Source organism: Urocitellus parryii, chromosome 3 (genome assembly GCF_045843805.1).
Source record: "Urocitellus parryii isolate mUroPar1 chromosome 3, mUroPar1.hap1, whole genome shotgun sequence".
Taxonomy (NCBI): domain Eukaryota; kingdom Metazoa; phylum Chordata; class Mammalia; order Rodentia; family Sciuridae; genus Urocitellus; species Urocitellus parryii.
Genome location: NC_135533.1, coordinates 79,935,771 through 79,961,006, shown reverse-complemented (window position 1 = coordinate 79,961,006; position 25,236 = coordinate 79,935,771). Strand labels below are relative to the sequence as shown.

Genomic DNA, 25,236 nt, shown 5'->3' with positions numbered 1-25,236 from the left:
AAAAAAAGCAATTTTGGATAGGGTGTATTTAAGACATTTGTATCAATAAACATCCATAATGTATATTTGATTCTCAATTATCAAGATAGTAGATGATGATGATGGCATAAATCATATTTTTAAAAAAGAGATGGCCTAAATAATTAACAATTGTTAATATTTAACTTGAAAGCATATGTACATGTAAATCCTTTAGTAAACCTGTCTTGTATATCCATGTGAATGTAGATGTGTGGCACATCACGATTTTATAAACACATCATCTTTTTGGACAAAATGATGCAATCACAGTGTGAGATTCCACATCAAAGTTGTAATTTTTCTTAACTTCCTTAATCTTTCTTACTGCTATTCCAGGGTGGAAATACAACATTCCTCTTCTATAGACATAAATAGCAGATAATTTTCCCACAAAAGATACAACATTATTAAGGAATTAATTTTAATCACATCATAGTTGACAATGTCAAGGGTGAGTTGGCATTAAAAGTTCATAAAATACAGGAAGGTATAAAAACTTTTATAAAAAACTTATAATTCACTGCTTTAGTACTAAGACCTCCAGGGATTGAGCCAATAAACTAATACTCACTGTTGTTACTACTATGTGTGCATGTCAAATCAGATAATTTGGCATTTAACATTTTTTCTTTTCTGAGACTGTACAAAGGAGCTAATTTCTATCATAGAGTTGCTGCTATAATCAACATATTCAAAATATCTAATAAATGGTAATTGATTAAAAAAAATGTTAGTTCCAAGCCAGACATGGGGACATGCCTCTAATCTCAGTTGACTCAGGAGGCTAAGGGAGAAGGATCACAAGTTAGAGGCCAGCCTCAGCAACTTGTCTTAAAATAAAAAAGGACTGATGTAGCTCAGTGGTAGAGTGCTCCTGGGTTCAATCCCCAGTTCCCTGCCATCAAAAGAAAAAGAGTCAGTTGTCCTCTTTTTGTTCCACATATACTTGGTATAAGTTAAGGTTAATTCAATAATCTACTTAAACTAATTTGTTCAGCAGTTAAATACTGATATATGACAGGCATGTTCTAAATAGAGTGGGTGAATGTTCAGAGAGAGAGAGAGAGAGAGGCAAAGACAGAGAGACAGAGAGACAGAGAGACAGAGAGAGACAGACAGACAGACATGAGGGGACTGCTTTCCCAGATGTTAAGACCTAATATAAACCTATGATAATTATTACAGATCAATAGAAAGAGAATGAGTAGACAATAAATGACTTCCTAGTTGGGCATGGTGGCACATCCTGTAATTCTAGTGAATTAGGAGGTTGTGAGGCAGGAGAAGCAAGAGTTTGAGGTTAGCCTCCAGCAACTTAGCAACTCTATCTCAAAATAAAAAAATAAAAGGGCTAGGGATATACTTCAGTGCCCCTAGGTTCAGTCCCAGTATGCCCGCCAGAAATTACTTTCCATACGGAAGAGAAATAAAATTGCAGCCCTGATTCATTTGATCATCAAAAAAAACAAAAAAAAAGAACTGATTGAACAAACCAAAAACCTTGACTGTTAAAAGGCCAAATTAATAAAAAGAAAACTAAAGCCATTAAAGGAAAATGTTTGAATAAACTTTAAAAAATCCTGGGAAAGAAGAAAATTTCATAAACAAAAAGCAAAAAACAAAAGACCTATATCTGACTAAATAAAACTATAGAACTTCTGCATGACAAAGTATAGCACAATAAAAAAAAGGTTTCAAATACAGAATCTGCAACATATAATATGAATAATAAAAAAGAAAACAATTCAAAAGACAAACGAGGAAAAGAAAAATGAACAGAAAAAATATATATAAATGACCCACACACATATGAAAAGATGATTGATCTCACTGATAATTAGGAAAAATACAAATTAAAAAAAAAATAGAAACCATTGTAGATAGACAAAAACTTCTGAGCCCTGATGCTGCTAATAAGTGAGCACACAGCAAAGTGGAAACTAATGTCGCCTACTAGTGAGTAGAGATTGTAATGACCACTGTGAATATCTTTTAGCTATTATTCAGCATAACCACATATACACATTCTCTAGTATCCAGTAATACAATTCTCCACATGTTCACTGAATATTCACAGCAGCAAAGTTTGTGACAGAAAAAAAAAAACTAACAATAACCTCAACAGACTGGGAAATGAATTAATATAGGTGGTACAGTCATGTGACAGAATACTACACAGCTGTTAAGGCACACATACTTGAAAATATACACATATATGTGCTTGAATAATTTTTAAAACAGTAAAATTATGACTGAAACATTTATGGAACATTTTTTAATTTACACAAAACATTATTTTATATAGAGAATCATGAATAATTTGTGTAAAGGTATTAGAGATGCACTAAAAACTTTAACACATTAATAAATTCACTGGAGCTGTTGTCTTCAATATTGACTTTGAAAGAGATTTGTTTTACTAAATATAATTTTTTATTTTTTGTGGTGCTGGGGATTGAACTCAGCATCTCACATTCCTAGCCCCTCAGAAAATAAAATATCAACAACTGTCAGTTCTGAGTGAGAACTGGGTATGTGTTATATTATTCTTGATGAATTTTCTGAATTTGTAAAGACAAAACAAAACTAATGAAGGTCACTTCTAAGATCAAAATCCAAATGTCTGTTTGTCTATTTAAACACCGATGAAAAATATTATGGGAATTCAACAAACTAAGAACACAAGATAAGCAAAAGGAAAAATTTCTCCACATCATTTAAATACATTTGATAAAGCTTACAAAAAGTAGAAAAAAAAACCATTTCAGGAATGAAGTAAAAAAAAATTTATCATCAACATCTTTTATATAATTGCTAAAGTGAATTCTTTCTTCTTCATTTGCATATTTCTAATCTGACAGATGGACATTTTAGCAACAGGTTAGCTAAGTATTAAACAAAACAAAAAAAACAAGTAAAACATACAAGTCCTACTAAAATAAACCAACTAACCTGTATGGGTTCTTCTATGTCTCTGAAGCTCATCACTCCTTGTGAATCTTTTACCACAAAACATCCAGTTGCATATAAAAGGTCTTTCTCCAGTATGCCAGCGAAGATGTGCTCGGAGGTGAGATGTTTTGCCATAAACTTTTCCACATCCTTCAATATGACAGATATGCTGTTTCTTTTTTCCAGGTTCATTACTGCTCCTGCCAAAAAACAAAACCAAATAATAGTTACATTTTCAAAACTAAGTTTATAACTATGAAAAACTAAAAGGGAATCAAGATAATTACATGATGCTTTTCTGAATAGGTTTGTTTAATCATAACCTCACAACAGCAGTTAAAGTCAGAAAGATTTCAATTAAAGAAAAAATAGCCAAGTGTGGTGGTATATACCTGAAATCCCAAAGAGACTTGGGAGACTGAGGCAGGAGGATCTCAAGTTTAAGGCCAGCCTTAGCAACTAACAGCTTTAGCAATTTAGCAAGACCCTGTCTCAAAATATAAAATAATGAAAAGGATGGGGTAGCTCTGTGCTTAAACACCCTGGAATCCAATTCCTAGTACCAAATAAAATAAATAAATCGGGTTTGTGTATTGAACACAAAATTGCTATAAAAACTTGTAAACTTCCTCAGTGCTTACGTCTACTATGGACCTCAGGTTCCTTCCCTCACAGGCTCTCACCTTAGGGGAATAATCTCTTTAAGCTTTTTAAGACATTTTAAAATTCTCCTCTAAAATATCAAAAGGATGGCTAACTCCTGTTCAAAGTATAAGGTGCAGAATTTTATTTCCAGCAGGACAGTGTGAGGAGGAGTTCCTTGGATCTGCTTGCCAGCAAAACTGGTAAAAATTATAAAACAAAATACCATTTTTGTTTCTGGAAATGGTCCTTTTAGGAACAAATAACAGTAAACACACGTTTATTCAAGAAAATCTAACAGAACTGCTAAGAGCAACCACAAGTCTATGGTTTTTGAACCAAGACTCAATCCTTCCCCTCTTGCTCCCATCTTAATGACACAGGAAACAGATGCAGCCAAGAACAGGGTTCCTTTTCCTCCCACCTCTTAGCTGAAGGGCTATATCCCCAGGAGGAGCAGGATACAGCATTTCTCATCCTACCCCCAGCTACCCACTGTTGTGACTAAGTTCTAGTCAGTGTGTGGCTGAGAAATCTTGAGATTCCCTTTTTCCATCAGCCCCCAACCCTGGAACATAGGCACTACCTTGGATGTGACAAGATGAAAAACCTATGACCCAAATGGACGGTAAGCTATTTCATTCACAATTCATAAATTGGAGCTTCTAAGCTGGAAGCGGCAAGATGAGAAGACCTGAGGCTATTGCTACCCCTGCCACCATGCACTCAGCTCCTAAAACAGGGTGTCACTCAGAGAGAAATGTGCCATCTTTCAACCACCAGCTAGAAAGCCATGACTCAAATTTTGCCCAGAAAGAGATAAGCACACCATCAGAGAGTTCCAAATCTCTTCCTAAAGGAAATGACAATTTACAATGAAGCTGAATAAGTTCAAGTCTAAGGGTGTCTCAACAAGTAAATATTATTACAAAAGAGGATCGGGAGATTTAACAGCTTCATTAGATATATAGGCTCACCTCAAAATTAGTTCAATCATAAATGAAAAAGGGGACATCGCTATCAATCTTACAAAAATAAAAAGAATTATAAAGGAATTACTACATAGACAAATTCTAGAGACAAAATGTAAAACTGACTCAGGAACAGTCGATCAGAATAAATCCATAATGAGAAAGGAGATTGATTTAGTAATCAAAACTACCCAAAAGTAAAGTCCAAGATAAAGAGCTTCACTGGTCAATTCCAGAAAGCATTTAAAGAATATCAATTCTTCAAGAATGTTTTCAAAAATAAAACTGGAGAGAACATACATATCTTCAGTCATTCTATGGGGCCAGTATTACTATTCCCAAAACCAGATAAGGACATTACAAGAAAAGAAAACCAAAGACCATTAACTCTTTTGGGTATAGATGTAAAAATTCTTGACAGTATACTATCAAAGTGAATCCAACAACATATAAAAAGAATTATACACCATGATCAAGTTGGATACGTTCCAGAAATGCAAAATGCTTTAATATCTGACAATCAACTAATGTAACATATTGGTAAAATAAAAATATAAGCACATGATCACCACAACAAATGCAGGAAAGCACATGACACAATCAAATATCCTTTCATAATAAAAATACTCAACAAAATAGGAATAGAAAGATGCTTCCTTAACTTGATAAAGGGACTCAGAGCTAAGATCAGAAACAAAGCAAGGATGTATACTTTTGCCACTTCTATTCAACATTGTACTCAAAGTTCTAGACAAGGCAATTAACGTGAGGGGAAGGAGAGAGCGGGGGAGAAAGAAACTGCTCTCTCTCTCTTGAGTGGAAAATTGTAAAATCTTTACTCACAGATACCATAAACGTACATATAGAAATCCTAAGGGATCTACTGAAAAAAAAAAAAAAAACTACTAGAACTAATGAAAAATTTAGCAAAAGTTTTAGGCCAGCAGATCAATATATTAAAAGTTTATTTTTTACAACTAGAATGAATAATCAAGAAAAACATTTCATTTATAATATGCAAAAAGAATAAAGTCAGAATAAATTTAACAAACATGCTAAAATTATATTCTAAAAACTATAAAACATTGACAAAAAATCAGCAAGAATCTAAATCACTAGAAAAACCTCTCATTTGCATTGGTCAAAAGATTTAATATTGTTAACTTGGCAATATTCCCCAAATTGATTTGCAGATTCAATGTAATTCTCATCAGAATCTCTTCTAGCATTTTCATAAAAACAGACAAATTGATGCTAAAAGTCACATAAAAGTGAAAGTCTTGCTAAGTAGGTGAAATTCTGAAAAATAACAAAGTTGAAAGACACCACATTTCCTGATTTCAAAAGTTATAACAAAGTCACAGTAATCATGACAGTGTGATACTGGCATAAAGATAAATATAAAGTTCAATAAAATAGAATTAAAAGTCTAGAAATAAACCCATATGTCTATGGTAAATTATTTTTGACAAGGGTACCAAGATTAGTCAATGGGAGAAAGGATAGTCTTGTCAATAAATGAATGGTGTTGGACAAAACCCTTACCTCACACCACATACAAAAATTAACCCTAAGTTGATTAAAGATCTGAAGAGTAAAAACTATAAAACTCTCAAAAGAAAATTAGTATTCTTCATGGTCTTAGATTTGACAATGAATTCAACATCACACCAGAAACAGAAATAACCAAGGGGGGGGGGGGAAAACAGAAAAAAATTTGAATTCAAAACCATTGGTGCTTTATGCAAAAGATACTATTCTCCAAAGATATACAAATGACCAAGAAATGCATGAAAAGATGCTCAACATCAACAATCATCAGAAAAATTCCAGTCAAAACCACAGTGAGATCCCTCTTTAATCCTACAATTGGATATAACAAGTCAGATAATGACAAGTGTGGCAATGATATGAAGAAATTGGAACTCTTACATACCACTGATAGAAATGTAATATGGTGCAGTCACTTTGGAAAACAGCCTGGCAGTTCCTCAAATGGTTAAACTACATGACCCAGCAATTCCATTCCAAGGCACATACACAAGAGAAACGAAAAATCTGTATCCACACAAACACTTCTATTCAAATGTTTACAGCACATTATTCATGATTCTCAACAGGGAAAAAAATCCCAAATATCTACCAAGTGATGAGAAAAACAAAATACAGTCCACAATATGGAATTATTCATCCATAAAAAAGGAATGAAGTATTAATCATGTCATCATATGGAAAGACCTTGAGAACATTAATGCTAAATAAAAGAAGCCATCCACAAAAGACCATAAATTCCATGATTCTACTTATATGAAATGTCTAGAACAGACAAATCTATAAAGGCAGAAATTAGTCTCACAGTTGCATGGGCTGAGAGGGCTGGGAGATTGAGAGCTAAAGAACACAGGACTTCTTAAAAAAAAAATAGGACATCTTTTGAGGATAAAAAATATTCTAAAATTGATTATGGTGATGTTTGTACAATTCTGTGAATATATAAAAACCACCAAACTATACTCTAAATGGGAAAATGTCATGGTGTGTGTTATTTTTATATTAACAAGGGTGTTTAAAATTTTTACAAAATAAAAGAAATCCACTTTTTAAAAAATATGAGGTACAAGGCAGAGGATCACTCAAGTCTCACTCCTAGAACAGTCTAATTCCCTTCATAACATATTTCAGATTCTAGGCTACAAAGTCAGTGAGGTTCTAGGAATCAAAGTAGGTAGCCAACAACTTCATTGGGAGTACTGATTTTATAACTTTGAGAGTTAAAAGAGTTGAAAACAGAGCATTTACCTTCCTTCTCCTTCCCTACAATTAGGACAGGAACAGGCAACTCTTCGAAGCCTCTTGCCAGGTTGCACCTCTTGGTCAGAAGTCTGCTGGCTTTGCTGCAAATGCACTTGAGTGAGTTGATCAGGACTAACAGCACCTATTGTGGCATTAGCAATTCCTCCAACTGCTACCGTTACAGGAGCTATGGTAGCTTGCTGGACTTTCACTCCATCTTGTCCTTGCTGCTGACCTAAAAAGGAATGGGGGAAAAAAGAGAGTAAATGATTCCATTTAATTTATTTATTTACTTTTGCAGTACAGGGATTAAAATTAGGGCCTTACATATGCTAGGCAAGCACTCTAATTTTGAGCTATATCCCCGGTCCCCATGTAGGTATTTTAAAACTAATATATTTGTTCTAATAATCTGTGTCATGTACAAAAGAGTTAATGACTCATATATGCCAACTCTCCTAAAATTTAATATTAATTTTGATTTTAGTAGCTCAGAGTATCTCTTTCTCTAGTTCATGGGGTCATACATAAATCGGTTAACCTTCCTTGTGGCTAAATTTCTCCCTCCAACTGTAAAAGGAAGATAATAATACTTGCCACCTACCTATCTCAGTGAAGTACTGTGGGGATTCATGAGATATTTGAAAAACATTCTGAGATCCTCAGATGAAAAATGCTACATAAATACAAAGCATTATTACTATTTCTACAGTAAACAACATGTATTAATCGCGCCAAGAAAATATAGAAGAAAAAAATAACAAAGGATTAACTTTTATGGACATTTCTTATTTCTCAATCATTTAAGCAAAATTAATCCCTTTATTGAAAAATCATTTTTGTATTATGCACAATTAACTGGTTTTCTAAATGTAAACCACTAATGACTATTACTTACCATCACTATAGCAATAAAAAGACAGGATATTGTTATTCATTCATGTTTTATAACGTAGGCTTCACCTCTCAGATTAGTATATACACTAACTCAGCTTCTTCACTTAGGAAAAAAACTATGCATAATATCAAAAAGTATCTATTTGCATGGTTTAACATTATCCTGAAGTAAAACTGAGTAAATCTTATAATCACCCTTTTTCCAACATAGTTCTACACTCTGACCATCAGAGGTAGCAATATCAAGTAGATGAATAGACTGAAAAACAAAAAAAATCATCCGTTTATGAAAGAATGCTCCCATCTCAGAGAGTTGATGTAAAGATTAATTACGTTAATACTTACAAATCCCTTATGGTATGAAATTTTCATTACATGTTAGCTATTATTACGAGTCTCCACTGAGGGGGTGGCAATATAAGGATAAAACATATTAGCAGAAACAAACTTGTGGGTCCTGGCTGTAAAAATAAAGGAATGTTTTTTAAAACTGCACTTACAGTACGTTAAACATACGGAATAACCAAGAAAAGACAATAAAAATTACCAAGTAAGAAAATAGCATGCATTTAACTAAACAAATTTAAACCCCTGACTCTCCCAGCCAAAGTAATCTCAACCTTCTCTGTATCCACAGCACTCTGAACTCTGTGGGAATACTCATCTCTAAATATAAACACAGCCATCTTGAATATTGATAAGGGTCTGGTTCCAGCAGGATTCCCACCCTCATGCCCTGCTCAACATACAGATACCAAAATCTACAGATGCTTAAGTCCCTTATACAGAATGGCACAATATTTGTACATAATTTAAAGTGGGTGGAGAATGCATAGATTATTTTTTTAAAGATTACTTATAATAAATACCTAATACAATGTAAATGCTATATAAGTAGTTTGCTGTATTGTTTGGGGAATACAGACAAGGGGCAAAGTCTGTATATATTCAGCACAGATGCAGACACCTGATACTTCTAAAACAGTTTTATGAAATAAATTTTTAAGTAACTCAAAATTTCTTGGTATTGTGGTTACACACTATGGTAGAACAGGCTGAGTATAGCCTTCTTTTTCTTTCTCCCATGCTAACAGAGGAAAAAAGCACTCCAAGGCTGCTTGGAGCAGTCAAGCAATCTTTCTTATTCCACTGTTTTAGTCTTTTCTTTTTTCTCAAATATGGAAATTTGGCCAAGGCAGCAAGACAATAGACTTTGAGATACTCAACAACATTTAGAATGGGTATTTGGAGAGGAAAAACAAAAACGAAAAACTCACTTCTTGCACATTTACCTTTGTCACCAATTGAGTGGTCTTTTACTTCAATAGAGTATTAAATTCTGAGGCTTATAAGTTTAGAAAAAGAAGGGAAAGCAGGTTTAACTAATAAAGGAAAATACATATTCTATGTACACAAGCCTAGTTTTCTGGGTTTTGAGGAAGGGGAACTTGCCTAAGGCAACAAAGTATCATTCTGACTTGATTTCTCATATACCTAGCTCCCCAAGAGATGATAAAGATTGAGTTAGAATTTAAGAATTCCCAGTTTCACTAATCAGATATTCCATCATAGTATTAGCCACAGAATTATTTCCAAAAAGGCCGCTCAGGACAGAGAACATCTGTGTGGTTTTGTGTCATTTTTACTTTAGCTATCAAAGTTCCTGGCACACTGGAAATATTCAGTGACTGTTTCTTAAATAAAGTGAATGGGAATTTAAAATTCAAACAAACGCAGAAGCTTTCTTCTGAAACAAGGCCAGTAATACATCAGAATGTTCCTAGATGCTAGCTAGTCTGCCATATACACGTAAAGTTGGTGGCAAGATGAAAAGAAGAGCAAGTGGACATTTACCTTAATTCCCTCCAGCTTTACTAACACAGAATTCAGGCAACTTAAGAGCTGAGCTAAGGTTTAAGTCACAACCTGCTACCAAAGTCACTGTATTTCTTCTCCCTCAGGTATTGAATTTATCCTATAACATACTTTCAACAAATTCAGCAAGATCTCTCTTAAAAAAGAGTATTAAAAATTTACCTTACAGGCAAGGCAGCTAACAGTATTGCTTGCCAATAATAAAGTTTGAGACGTCAAACAAATACCAAAATTTTGAAAAATCTCACATCCATTAAAAATTAATTAATTAATTAACTAAGAGTTTTAAGAATACTGCATGCTCACCATTGAAAACTAAGAGGGAAGAAATAAAATCATGCATATAGCTATTACCCATAGATTGCCACTTATTACCATTTTGATGTATTTGTTTCTAATCTTTTGTTCAGCGCATTTTGATACTGATGCAATTCTACTACAAAATGATTCTGTATTCTTCTTAATAAGTACTTCCAAGCTATTACATTTAAGATAATGTAATAAGTGTACATTATTTTATCAAATACATACAACATAATTTATAAAACTACTGCTCTACGATCAGACATTTAGATTATTTCCACTTATGATAAGTAACATAAATAATGAGTTACTTGAACAAAAATACTTTTACTCACTATTTTCAAAGGATAGTCCAGAAGTGAGATTACTAGGTCAAAGGGTATAAAACATTTATAAGATTTCATACAGATTATGGAATTTCAGGAGTGTATGAAAAGAGCTGCATTCCTTTACATTTCCACTAGAAGTATGAGAACACTACTGCATCTCATGCACAAGAGAAATTCAGTAAGAATTTAAAAATATCTGACAGACAAAAAAAAAAAAGATAGAGCTGGAGATGTAGCTCAAAGGTAGAGCATTTGCCTAGCATGTGAGAGACTCTGGACTAAACCCCTAATGCTACAAATACATACATACATACAGAGTTAAATATAAAAACAAAATAACAAATATTATAAGAAAATACAGAAGATCCAGTCTTTTCAACAAGACTCCAATACAAAAGATGAAGGAAAATACTGATAAATTTGGCCTTATCAGAATTTAAATTTCTGAAGTATACCACTCCATCTGATCAACTCTTAGACCAAAGTCTTTGAAATCATCATGACTCTTGATTCTTGCCTTTGTTTTATATTTGATTACCAAACCTGCTGACTCATCCTTCAGAAATTATCCAACATTCAAAGACTTCTCCATCATTCCCACAGCTTGCAACTTTTTTTTTTTTAAGAGAGAGAGAGAGAGAGAGAGAGAGAGAGAGAGAGAGAGAGAGAGAAATTTTTTAATATTTATTTTTTAGTTTTTGGCAGACACAACATCTTTGTATGTGGTGCTGAGGATCAAACCGGGCCGCACGCATGCCAGGTGAGTGCGCTACCGCTTCAGCCACATCCCAGACACTTTGTCCAAGAGACTTGCTTGATCGCAGTACAACACAACAGCTTCCATACTGGTCTTTCTACTACCACTGCCCTATCTATCAATAAGTTCCAGGGTGCCAGAAGGACCACTCTAAAATGTAAAGTCAAATCAAGTCATTACTCTGCTTAATGACTTCCTATAAAGTCCTACATAAACTGGTCACATTTACCTCCCTAAAAGCATCTCCAGGTGTATTCTACCTCAGCCATGCTGATTCCTTTTCTGTTCCTTGAATATAATAAGCATAGTTCCAAATTGATGTTTCTGCTCTCTATCTGTGCCTAGAATAGTCTTTCCCCAAACTATGTATATAAAAATTCCTTACTTCCTTCAAATCTTTGGTTTAATGTCACCAATGTTGTCTGCCTTACACCAACTGTTCTATTTAAAACTCAATCCTCTCCAGCAATCCCATTTCCCTTACATTCTGTTTAACTTTTCTTTTTCCACATACCAAAGGATATTTATTGCAACTGTTTCTAACAGTGAAAATTCAGAAACAAATAACTAAGAATTGGGGGGAAAGATAAATGCTGTGAGAGAGTTGAAAGATGGAATGTAATGTAGCAGTCAAAAAGAACAACAGAAATACTTAAGTACTGTCTGTTTTAAAGCATATGGTTATATGAAAGAGTTCCTAGTAAATGTTTATATTATAGTACTATAAGGCTCCTACAATGACATTCACATGTAGTAAAAGAGAAGAAAGTGGGAAAAAATCTGAAAGGATATATAACAATATATAATATTTAAATATTATATTTTATATGTAATATAAATATATAATATTTGAAAGTATTTCCTTTAAAAGGGGGTTGAGACTAGAGCATAGTCAAAGGAAACTTCAGTCTCACTTATAATAGTTGCAATTGAGGAAAAAAACATTTTCATGTATTGCTAATATGACTAATTTTAAAAGGAAAATTTTAATAATCTATTACTAATTTTATCTGTATTTATTAGATTTCTAATAGAGTTGAACATGTTTTTCAAATGTTTACTGGTCATTTGAATATTTCTTGAACTGTGTGTTTATATCCTTTGCCATTTATGTATAAGGTCTTTTATGTAGCTCTACTTATTAAGGACCCCTAGTCTAATGTGTTGAAAATATTGTTTATGGTGTACATATTTTAAACAAACTTTGGACACCTTAGTAACATTTAAACAAAAAGGAACATAGAGGAAAATAGAAGTAAAAAAGATAAAGATACAACTTGTGAATTTCCTTCACCTATTATTAACATGATTCATGCTCTTTATACCAACCCACTGAGGTAAATCAGTCAGTCATTAACACTTTCATTTTACAGATAAGAAAACAGACCCAAGATAATCCAACTGGGCCTTTTTAAAATTTTCTTTTAAAATTTTTTGTACCAAGGATTGAACCCAGGGATGCTTAGCCACTGAGCAACATCCTTAGCCCTTTTCCATATTTTATTTAGAGAGACAAGACCTCACTGAGTCACCTAGGCTTGGCTAAGTTGCTGAGGCTGGCTTTGAATTCATGATCCTCCTGTCTCAGCTTTCCTAGCCAGTGGGATTACAAGAGTATGCCACTGTAGCCAGCTGGGCCTATTTCCTCCTATGGAAAACATAATGATTTCCAAGCTTTTTGTTTGTTTGTTATAGTGAATATCAGGTTACATTACTGGGTAGGTAATATAACCCAGAAAATGGAAAAACTAAGCAACCTCAACTGTCTACTACCTACTTATAAGTAAATTAACCCAACTATCATTTCAATGAAAACGACCTATTTAATAACTATCAAACAGTATCAGAACTCAATTAATGTTTATGGTTTTCATTCATATCATTGCTATCACAAAATAAAATTGAACATAGGAAAATTAAAATATGGTACCTTGTATGTTACCTATAACAACTATGAACTACATGACTCTGGGATTAAATCTTTTGAAAAGAAGACAATATAAATTTAGGAATAGGCTTTGACAGATTTGATAGACCCAACTAGAAAGATTCCACAGTAGAAAGTGAAAACAATAATATCCTAGAGGTTTGGAAATTATACAAAACACTTCTTTGTTTTATGCAAGGCTACAACTATGTGTTTCCCTACAGATGAAGAATAACCTAAGAACATAAACCTTCAAGAGAAATATTCCAATGAACATGACATTATAAAGTTAATATTAAATCCAAATAAGTAATAACAGCTATTCAGATTTCCACAAATTCTAGATCTCTGAATGAGAACTGTTATGTTTTGGACCTAGAATGTTGAAGAATGGGTCCCCATCTTGGCACTATTGGGAGATGGTTAAAACTTTAATAAGTGGGGCTTACTGGGATGGTTAGGTCATTAGGGATGTTCCCTGTAGGACCCCAAATCTCTTCCTCTCTTTATAATTTGATAATCTCAGGTACTTGTTATAGCAATGGAAAACTGACTAATACAAGAATCTAGTATTCAAGTGAGCTTTGTTTATTAAGCAAACATTTCTTGAGTACTAGCTACACGTTTAATACTGCTGGCAAAATGAAAATAAATAAAATGAAACTCTTAACTGTAGTGGGAACAAACTCAGATAGATTTACTGTCAAGGAGAAACAATGAAGGTTTTAAGGAAGAGAAAAAACCATGGACAGGTAGAAAGAACAGAAGCAAATGGGAAGACAATGGGAAAGGAATACTAAAGACAAAACTGGGAGGCACCATGGTGGTGCACATCTATAATCCCAGCTACTTGGGAGGCTGAGGCAGGAGGATTACAAGTTTAAGGCCAGTCTGGGCATTTAGCAAGACACTGTTTAAAATAAGGGATGTATCTTGGTGGTAGAATGCTACTGGGTACAATCCCCAGTACTGCAATAATAAATACAAGGACATAGCCCTGAGACAGCATATATGAACACTAAGTGAATAATGAGCTAAGCAATAATAAAAAGTTCCCCAAGTGTTGGAGAGAGAGACCAGGAAGGGCTTAATCAAACACTTAAAGAAATTACTTTCTAGGATAGAGAAGTGGGATTCTTATCCTGTTGCCTTTCCCATCCTCAATCCAGAGAATGGCTGCCATTTGCATTTACTGAATTTACTAAATGGCTGGAATGAACTCAACTACTTTATACTTTGCCATCTACTATTCTCTTCTAAGACTCAGGGATAAATTTCTCAAGGTTATCTGGCAACTATTAAGTAGCAAAACCAAGATGTAAACCTAGGTCAACCTCCAACCAGAGCCCTGAACTCTTTTCCAGTTGGCTACATTCTCTCCTTGGGAATTAAGGATATGATTTAGGCTTTGGAGACAAGAAAGATTTAGAGATATACACAGTACCACCTGTCTTATGATGCTGCACTTTTGAACATCCCTGAACTAAGAATGAAAGACAACTTTAGTCACTTTGTATCTGCTATTTATAAGGCATGGTAGGTATTACTTAGATTTTCCCCCACCCATTTAAACTTCTAAGCAGAATTCCTTATTATAAGGAGCAGATATGAACTTTTTTAAAAAAATGTATGCTAAAACTTCACTAAATGATCTGATCCTACCAAATTCAAGAAAGTGTCAAAGAATATTCTGAAGAGGGGTATCTAAGCAGAAGAAGCCAGTACAGCCAGGTATGGTGGCATATGCCTGCAATCCCAGCTACTTAGGAAGCTGAGGCAGGAGGATCACAGGTTCAAGGCTAGCCCAGGTGACATATTAGTGAGATCCTGTCTCAAAATAAAAAAAGATGGATGTAGCTCAGTAGTGGAACATTTGCCTAATAAGCACAAGGCCCGGATTCAATCCTCAGTACCAATAAATAAATAAACAGAAAGAAAGCAAGAAAAGAAAAAAAATCAAGCAAACACAAAAGTAGAGGCAAGAGGATCCCAAGTTTGAGAGCAGCATGAGCAACTTGATGAGGCTCTGCCTCAAAAATAAATTTTGAAAGGACTGGGGATATAGTTTACTGGTAGAACACTTGCCTAGTATGTGCTAGATCCTGGATTCAATCCCCAGTACTGGAAGGGGAAATAAAACCCCAAAAAACAAAAAACAAGCAAAGAGAATGCTGTTTGCAAAAAAACAGATAAAAGTGGTATTCAAACTTTTTTATCTATCACTAGAAATTCCTTGACATTAGAATATATATGTGTTTTATGTGTACATATAATTATAATTACAACTTAATTTATAAAAATAATTATAAAATACATAATTTGTAAGTACAAAATATACACAAGTGGATGTTTAATTTGACTGGAAACAAATTTTTAATATTTCCTTCTTTCCTTTCTTTTTAATGAACTTAGGGCTGGGCTAGTCAGGCCTCACTAGCCACAAAGAAATTGTATGTAATTCAATTTTTTAAAATATTTTTTTTAGTTACAGATGAACACAATACCTGTATTTTATTTATTTATTTTTATGTGGTACTGAGGATTGAACCCAGGGCCTCATGCACTCTAGGCAAGCTCTCTACCACTGAGCTACAGCTACAGCCCCAGCCCCTATAATTCAATTTTTTGTTTTCAATGAAATTGTATGCAATTCTGTTTTACTGTACTAGAAATTGATGCCAGGCCTTTTGTATGCTAGGCAAGAATTCTTACACTATACTTCCAACCTTTCTTCCTGATTTTTATTTTGAAAAGCAAACAGACTAAAGTATTAAAATTTGTGTTGAGGGAGTTAAAAGCTCACAGTTAATTTTGCTCAGAAGTTAATATATTGGTGTGGTTTGAAATGATTATATTCATCAGCAGAACTAGAGATCTCCCTAATCTACCTACGTGGAAAAAAAGTACTGAATAGTAAGAAATTTATCAACATTCATTGAGAACTATCATCTTGAAAAACAACTGTAACTGGAAGACAATATTCCAAATATCAGAAAGATAACCACAATAGAAGTGGACGAAATTTCAGTTCTGAGGAAAATCCTAATGACAACCTTACCCTTTCTCATACTTCACACATAACCTGCTGGGATAGGTTATTAGTCCAAAAGATTACCTACTTCCCTATCCTCTGAGTCAACCCTCAACAATTAATTTTGATTAATATTTGGTTTCTAGATTCTCTGGCACAACAAATACAAGATTAAGAGCATTTCAGTAACTGAAAAGATCTGTATCAGATCTTAAAAGAAAAATGACTATCAGTCTCTTGTGAATCCTGATTTTATAAACCAATTTCTACAGAATATGAACACTGAAAATCAGTTCCTATAATTCCAAAACTACAGACTAAATCACAAATCTATTTTGACTTTATCAAACAATCACTTTAGGAAGTCCCACTTTAAAAGGAAAAATTACCTAATCATTTTAAATACAAATAATCATATGTATCTACAAATTTTAATAAGGTGATAGCAATAAGTTTAATTTATAAGCTGGTCAATAATTTTTAGGGGGCTGGGGATGTGGATCAAGCGGTAGCGCGCTCGCCTGGCATGCGTGCGGCCCGGGTTCAATCCTCAGCACACATACAAACAACGATGTTGTGTCCGCCGAAAACTAAAAAATAAATATTAAAAAAAAATTCTCTCTCTCTCTCTTAAAAAAATAATAATAATTTTTAGGGAATACATACACAAATACAAACAGCTTCCAAATTATGCAAAAACATTAAGAAATACACTGAGTCATAAAGATTAAATGTGCCTGAGTAAGAACTTTGAGATAACAGTGGTAAAGAGCCCAAAATTAATATCCTAGAGATTGACAATACCCTATTATTATGAGAGAATTAACAGACCTCTATAAATGCCTAGTTAAAAAAAAATAAGTCACTGGCTCTTAAAGAAGTTTAACTATTTAAATATATCCCCTCACTTATTTTCTAGAGCCCAAGCTCCATAGAAACTCTTGTCTACTTTCTTATAATTAACTTACAACAGCATTGTTCACATAATTCATCACTGTAATAAAGATTTTTTAATGATGAAAACCTCCAAAGTTCACATTTTTCTCCAAAATCACCTGGTCAAACAACTGGTGAGTATAGATAAAAGTCACAGATAAAATTATTCAATTGGTATGTATTTTTTTCCTCAAAATTTAGGAGACTGATGCATAAATTATACAACATATAAAGTGGCTCCAGTTTATGCATCCAAATCAATTTGCTACAACAAGCATTTTATCGTACATCTCCCATTTACTAGGCATTGTAGATGAGGAAATAAGGCAAGAGTTGGAAAGAAAAGCTCTGTCAAAACAAAGACATACACTCCTTTTTGACTCCTAGTTATCTTTACTTATTATGTTACTATCAACAATAGTTTATTCTAGTAGACAAACCACCCCAGAAATATTTGAATATTTCCCTAAAACATAATTTGCAATAAAAAAAACATCTAATTTCCCTTCCTTCCTTTCATTCTATATTAAACCATATGCATTTAAGATGTGGAAGAGAAAAAAAAGAAATTTGGAAAATCTGACATTTCTATGTGGAATTTTAAATAGTACATAAACTTTTAAGGTACCTCTGGTCCTTTAGAAATAAAATGAGTAACCCTTCATAGGTATTACTGAACTGATAAAGCCTCTATAAGAAACTTTTATCTTATACTGGGATCTATCACTTCTTGAAAGTTCTAATAACTTGGAAAGTCTGTCACTGTTTATCTATTAAGACTGTGGGGAACAGAGTGCATCACAGATCTGGTTTTAGGAAAACTATGAAATGTTGACTACAGACCAGATATGTGAAAAGCTACAGGCAGAGACACCAGTTAGTAAAGATGTTATTTTACCTTCCAGATGGCAAGATCCTAAAAGAAAACCCTAACAATAGGAAAATGAACCAGATATACGAATAACAATTATCATAATAATAAACAGTTGCTAGCAATTGGTGAAAACTTTTCTTCGTTCTCAGCATTGTGCAAAGTGCTTTACATGTACTATCCCACTAAAGTAACATGATTATTGGTATTTTACACAGGACATACCAATCTAAAGAGACACTTTATCAAAACCAAAACTTGAATCAAAATCTCTCTAGTTCTGGTGTAAAAAGATTTGGTAAAATCATTAAATTATAAAAAAATAAAAAATAATTAAAAAAAGAGACCAAATCAGTCTTAAAAGATTCTGGTCTAGGTGACAAAGAGAATGATGAACCTGGGAAAGGAAGCATGTTTGGAAAGGCAAATCAGTTTTTATGCTCAAGATAAATCCTACTAATAGAACCCCAGCTCCAACTCTGTCATCAATTCTGTTCCACCTTCAAGGAGCTAGCTCAGCACTCTCTTTTCTGACCACTTCATCAACTTTGCGTCACTCTAATTCTCACCAGTTCCCAACTCCATCTTAATCCTCACCTTGTTCTTAGGAATTTGTCTACACATACCCCCAATCTCCTCTGGTTTCATTTGACATCCTTGCTGAACCTTTGCCTATCTGAACTTCTGCCATACTGGTAGTAATTGTCACTATCCACTTTCTCATGTTCTTAGATTGTAAAATCAAGGGAAAGGGAACTAGTAAAGCCCTGAAATTTTATTCTAATTGAATAATACCTAGGCCTTCACTGTTGCTTGGTATCCTCTCGTTTAGACTGGGCTCCAACTTGAAATCCTCTTGCCTCAGTCTTTAGAGTAGCTGGGATTGGACAGGTGTGCCACTGCACCCAGTTTGACTCATCTTTTAAAATATCTCATCTTGAAAGCACTTCCATTTGTGCCTTTGATTTCATTTTCTACAACCTACTACCTCAAAAAGCATTTTTTGTTATTCCCTTATTCTCCACATACACACTCAAGTCCTTCCCTATCCAAAGATTCATCTTCCTATACTCTCAATTTCTGTGAAACCAGATTGTCCTCCTTTCTCCACTGTACATACTAAGCAATCCAAGATGCAAATTTGCCCATGATATTACACTTAAGGTCCCTTGAAGGCTGCCTGTAACTTTCAGGATGCAGTTTAAATTCCTTATCAAGAAAAGAATATTTCTGACCTGGTCCTTACCACCTTGACTTGAGTACATGAACTCATGGTCACAGCCCCTGAAGTTATCCATAAATTCCAGATTATACCATGCCATTACATGAGCCTGACCTTCAGCATTAGGTGTTTTTTTGCCAGTATGGCTGATGTCACCCTACCTGAACTATCCTGCATTACCTCCTTCAGGGACCCTTCCTCACAGAGTCCCTCATTTTATTATAAAGCCAAATTTAAATATTCTCATAGAAGATAGTCCTTCCATTAAAAAAATACCACACTATATCATAACTAATCTGATTTCCAACCCCTTAAGATCCCTGATCCAATTATATACTTACACACTCTGGCATGCCTTCTTTTGTGTTATATCATCTATACCTAACACAGTACTTGGCACACAAGAGGCCCTCAACAAATAGGTACTACATGAAAAAACAAAATCATGGCCTTACAAAGCCTTTCTCTATCAGCCTCCAAGATACTGTTGTTCTTCCTCTGTTTTCAAACTTTTCTGAAGTATATTATACACTTAATATTGTCACTATGCCCTCATATTTAAACCCTCACCCCAATTTTTTTATTTAGAAATCCCTTAGTTTTATAAAGTTGCACTCTCCTACAGACTTTCTGGGGCAATAAAAATGTTCTACATTAGTGCTTTCCAATATGGTCTCCTCTAGACACATATGGCTAATAGCACATGAAATGTGGTTAATGCAACTGAGGATGTAAATTTTTAATTACTTTTACTTTAAAAAACCACATGTTGGCTATCACATTGAACAATATAGGTCTTAGATCTCATCAAATAATTCAATACAAAACCCATTAAACTTTCTCACTGTTCAAGTCATCTTAATAACATTCGACACTGAGATTCCTCTTCGTTGTTGACAGATCATCCTGTGTTCTCTCTCTCTCGCTCTCTCTCACTCATTCTTTCTCGCTCTTATTCTTAGCTCAACTATCTCCTTTTGGTCCCCAAAGGTCAGTGTCAGAACTTCAAACAAAAGCTGTTATCTCATCAATTCCATTTATTACCACAATTTCAATCACGAGCTCTCTGCAGAATTCCAAATCTAGAATGCCAATTCTGATCCCTTCTCAGATCTAGTCTCCAAATACAAACTAAACATTTCCAATAAAATGATTTACTATTAGCTAAATAGTAAATCTAACATAACAAATATCAAAGTTTGAGTTCACCCCATTCTTTTTCTCAGTGTTATTTCTTTCAGTGGTACAATTATACCCATGGTCATCCACACTTAAACTTACTAAAATTCCTTTAGTTTTCCTCTCTATAAGCATGAATCAAATACTGTAATTTTTCTTAAGGACTCCTGAAAAATCACACCTTGACATCAAGTTCAGATTTTTATCATTGATATCTGGACTAAATCTGTGGTATAAAAATTTATTTCCCTATTTCTCTTATAGTGTTTTAGTTTTATTATCCTGCACTACAAGTGAAACTCCCCTCAAAAAGTATACACCTTCATGCATCTCTTCAATGACTTATCACCTGTCCTTGGTCTGACACTACCATTCTACAACCACACTTCTATCAATCTGGACAACTTCATCTTCTAGCATTTCCCTCAAAAGCTCCACAATAGTTTAGATGGTCTACCCATTCTATCTAAAATATGTGAGCCATATTCCAGATTCCTTTCTTTGCACCTGCTGTCTCCTAGTCTATATGCTTTGCTTCTTTATTGATGTTTGTGAAGGCTCTTCTTTTCTTTAGGAATCAGTTCAAGTCTCCTGGGTTTCATGAAGTCTTGGATTTCTGCTATGGCTCTCAGTGACTTTATTCCACTCTTAATTTCAGTATCACTACCTTTTTTCATTCATTTCACTTTTAATACATGTCATCATTTATTATTAATATGTTCTACCTTTTATACGAATGAATACTGTGTCCCCTCATCAAGAACCTAAGCTTTTAGAAGGCAAAGATTTCCACCTTTATGTTCTAGCACTTACCCTTAACTGTGTTTATACTTTGTAAGTCGGAATGTTCATAAATAATCACAAAGAGATATGCTGTTCAAGTGCGAACACACAGAGAAAAAGAGAAAGCAATCTGGATACTAAACATTAAATGGGTAAAATTAAAAAAAAAACAACAACAACAAGGAAAAGCAATCTGACATGAGCAGAGAATATGGGCAAAAGCAACCACTGAATCAGACCTTAGTATATCAGCCATCTAAAAATAGCATAATCTTATCACAATGATCATCAATGACTCTTGGGATCTTTCTCTTGCATAGAAAGTTCACCCACACAAGCACTGCTTAAAATAAATGAGTAAAACATAGGGTTTATGGTTTCCTAATCACCTTTTATCCCCTACAATGATATTTATTTTAATGAAACCTGATATATCAAGGCAATCTGGCAGCCAGGGTAGGTGGGTAAAAGAATTTCCAAAATTACAATGATAGCCTTAATTTCAAAGAAGTTTATAGCTGATCTGTCCAGCCCTGGAAATACAGAACTGGCACTCAGAGGTAAGAGGGTAGAGTATGCCCTGTCAGTTCTTAGGGTCACAGCTTAAAATAGTTGCTCAGTAGGGCCAAGGGAGGCTAGTCCAAGACTGTTACACTGCCATAGAGCAGTCTAACCTAACCCCACAGATGGCTATTTTAAGCTGCATCTCCAAACAGCATATTGAGCAAGGAGGAATTACTAGCTTTCTACTTTCAAGTGTAGATGAACTAGCCACAATTTTCCTATAAAAATTTAATGGGGATCATTCTAACCATGGAACCATCCTCCATATTCTACTATGTAATTCAGACCTATGTTCAATCATGAGGAATTCAGCTCTAGTTATTTCTTTCACTCACAATTAAGATGAGAAGAGTAGGTACATATATTTGAGTGGGAAAATTATATTTAAATATGATTTTTTTCCTGGACACAAATAACAGTTGGCATATTGAGGAGGGGAGATCAGAACATAAGCAAAGGTTTTATCATTTACCTGATTAATTCACACTATGACCGAAAAAACAAAATCTCATTTATATATATGAGCTTTGATAGGACAACCATTTCTGCACTTTATAGACTAATTTAAATACTTTATAGGAGAATTCAGACAAGGAAAGGAATGAACTTCACTATAAAAGTATAATCAAAACTTCTAATAGTTAAAAACTCTTAAAATCAAGAGTATTTTATTCTTCTAGTGTCTTCAACACAATAATTATCTCCAAAAGACCATGTATTTGTATATTGCTGTTTTTTAAAATTAGATTCATGTAATTAATTGCTCATACTAAGATAGTTCAAGAATCTTTCCACATATGTGCACTTAACCATTATGTATGGCAACAGATGAGAAATGAATGATATAAATAAAAGAACAACTAATGAAAAGAACCAACGATTGATTACAATCATATCCCTTTCCCCTTAATCACATTGGAGGCTTAATTACTATTTTAGATTTGTATTTTGTTATCCCTTGGGAAAAAAAGTCATGTGCTTTTATCAACTTGGGCAGAAAAATTATCTATTTGTGATCAAAGAATACTTCTGGTCTGTTTACCTTTGATGATTCTGAAAAAAGGAAACGAACATGAAACTGTTTTTATTTCTAGATGTAGTAAATACAGGTTGACAATCCCTTATCCGAAATGCTTGAGACCACAGCTATTTTGGATTTCAATTTTCTTTTTCAGGTTTGGGAATATTTTCATAAACATAATGAGATATCTTAGGTCCAACATGAAATTCATTTATGTTTCATACATATCTTATACACACAGCCTGAAAATAATTTTATATATTTTCAGTGTGCTGGCATTTTGATAGTAACCTATCACACAAAGTCAGTTGTTGAATTTTCCACTCTTGCCATCAAGTCAATGCTCAAAACATTTCCAATTTATCTGGGTTCAATCTGAAGACTGCCATTAAAAAGAAAAGAGAACAGCTTCTGATTTCAGAGCATTATGGATTTCAGGTGAGGTATGTTCAACCTGCACTTAAATTCAGAGAATGGTTTAACTTTTTTTTAATACTCAAAATTGCTTTTATTTAAAAAAATACTTAAGAATCAACTTAACAAAAGAGGTGAAAGATCTCTACAATGAAAACTACAGAATGCAAAAGACAGAAATTAAAGAAGACCTCAGAAGATGGAAAAATCTCCCTTGTTCTTGGATAGGCAGAATATTATCAAAATGACCGTACTACCAAAAGCATTATACAGATTTAATGCAATTCTAATCAAAATCCAATGACACTCCTCATAGAAGCAGAAAAAGCAATCATGAAATTCATCTGGAAAAATAAGAGACCCAGAAAAACCAAAGCAATCCTTAGCAAGAAGAGCGAAGCAGGTGGCATCACTATACCAGACCTTAAACTATACTACAGAGTAATAAAACAGCATGGTTCTGGCACCAAAACAGACTTGTAGACCAATGGTACATAATAGAGGACACAGAGACAAAGCCACATAAATACAGTTATCTCATATTAGACAAAGGTGCCAAAAACATAGATTGGGAAAAAAACAGCCTCTTCAACAAATGGTGCTGGAAAAACTAGAAATCTACATGCAGCAAAATGAAATTACGCCCCTAACTCTCACCATGCACAAAACTCAACTCAAAGTGGATCAAGGATCTAGGAATTAGACCAGAGATCCTATGCCTAATAGAAGAAAAAGTAGGCTCAAATCTTCATCATGTTGGATTAGGCTCTGATTTCCTTAACAAGACTCCTATAGAGCGCAAGAAATAAAATCAGGAATCAAAAAAGGGGATGGATTCAAACTATAAAGCTTCTTCTCAGCAAAAGAAACAATCAGGGAGGTGAAGAGAGAGCCTACAGAACAGGAGCAAGTTTTTACCACATGCATACCAGATAGAGCACTAATCTTCAGGATATATAAAGAACTCAAAAATATTAACACCAAAAAAACCCAAATAACCCAATCAATAAATGGGCCAGGGAACTGAATAGACACTTCTCAGAAGAAGATACACAATTGATAAATAGATACATGAAAAAATGTTCAACATCTCTAGCAATCAGAGAAATGCAAATCAAAACTACTCTGAGATTTTTACCTCACTCCAATCAGAATGACAGTTATTAAGAATACAAGCAACAATAAGTGTCGGCAAGGGTGTGAGAAAAAAGGCACACTCTTACATTACTGCAAATTAGTGCAACCAATCTAGAAAGCAGTATGGAGATTCCTTAGAAAACTTGGAATGGAATCACCATTTGACTCAGCTATCCCACTCCTTGGTTTATACCCAAAGAATTTAAAAACAGTGTGCTACAGTGAAGCAGTCACATCAACAACACAATTCACAATAGCTGAATTGTGGAACCAACCTAGATGCCCTTCAATAGATGAATGGATAAAGAAACTATATATACACAATGAAATATTACTCAGCATTGAAAGAGAATAAAATCATGGCATTTGCAGGTGAATGGGTGGAGCTAAAGCTGAAGAATATCATGCTAAGTGAAGTAAGCCAATACCAAAAAACCAAAAGCCAAATGTTTTCTCTGAGAAATGGATGCTGATGCATAATGTGGGTGGGGGTGGGGGAGCATGGGAGGAATGGAGGAACTTTGGAAAGGGCAAGGGGGAGGGAAGAAAAGAGAGGGGGCCTGAGGGTAGCAAAGATGGTGGAATGAGATGAACATCATTACCCTAGGTAC

General features: G+C 34.1%; 1 protein-coding gene across 1 annotated transcript in view; it reads right to left on the bottom strand.

Moving 5' to 3' along the window:
* Sp4 (Sp4 transcription factor) overlaps window positions 1-25,236 on the bottom strand; it is a 61,815-nt gene that overhangs the window by 13,041 nt on the left and 23,538 nt on the right. The window contains exons 4-5 of the mRNA XM_026408380.2: window positions 7,386-7,614; window positions 2,974-3,173 (exon numbers count right to left, since the gene is read on the bottom strand). Of these exons, the coding sequence (XP_026264165.1) occupies window positions 2,974-3,173; window positions 7,386-7,614 (429 nt within the window). The remainder of the gene's footprint in view (window positions 1-2,973; window positions 3,174-7,385; window positions 7,615-25,236) is intronic.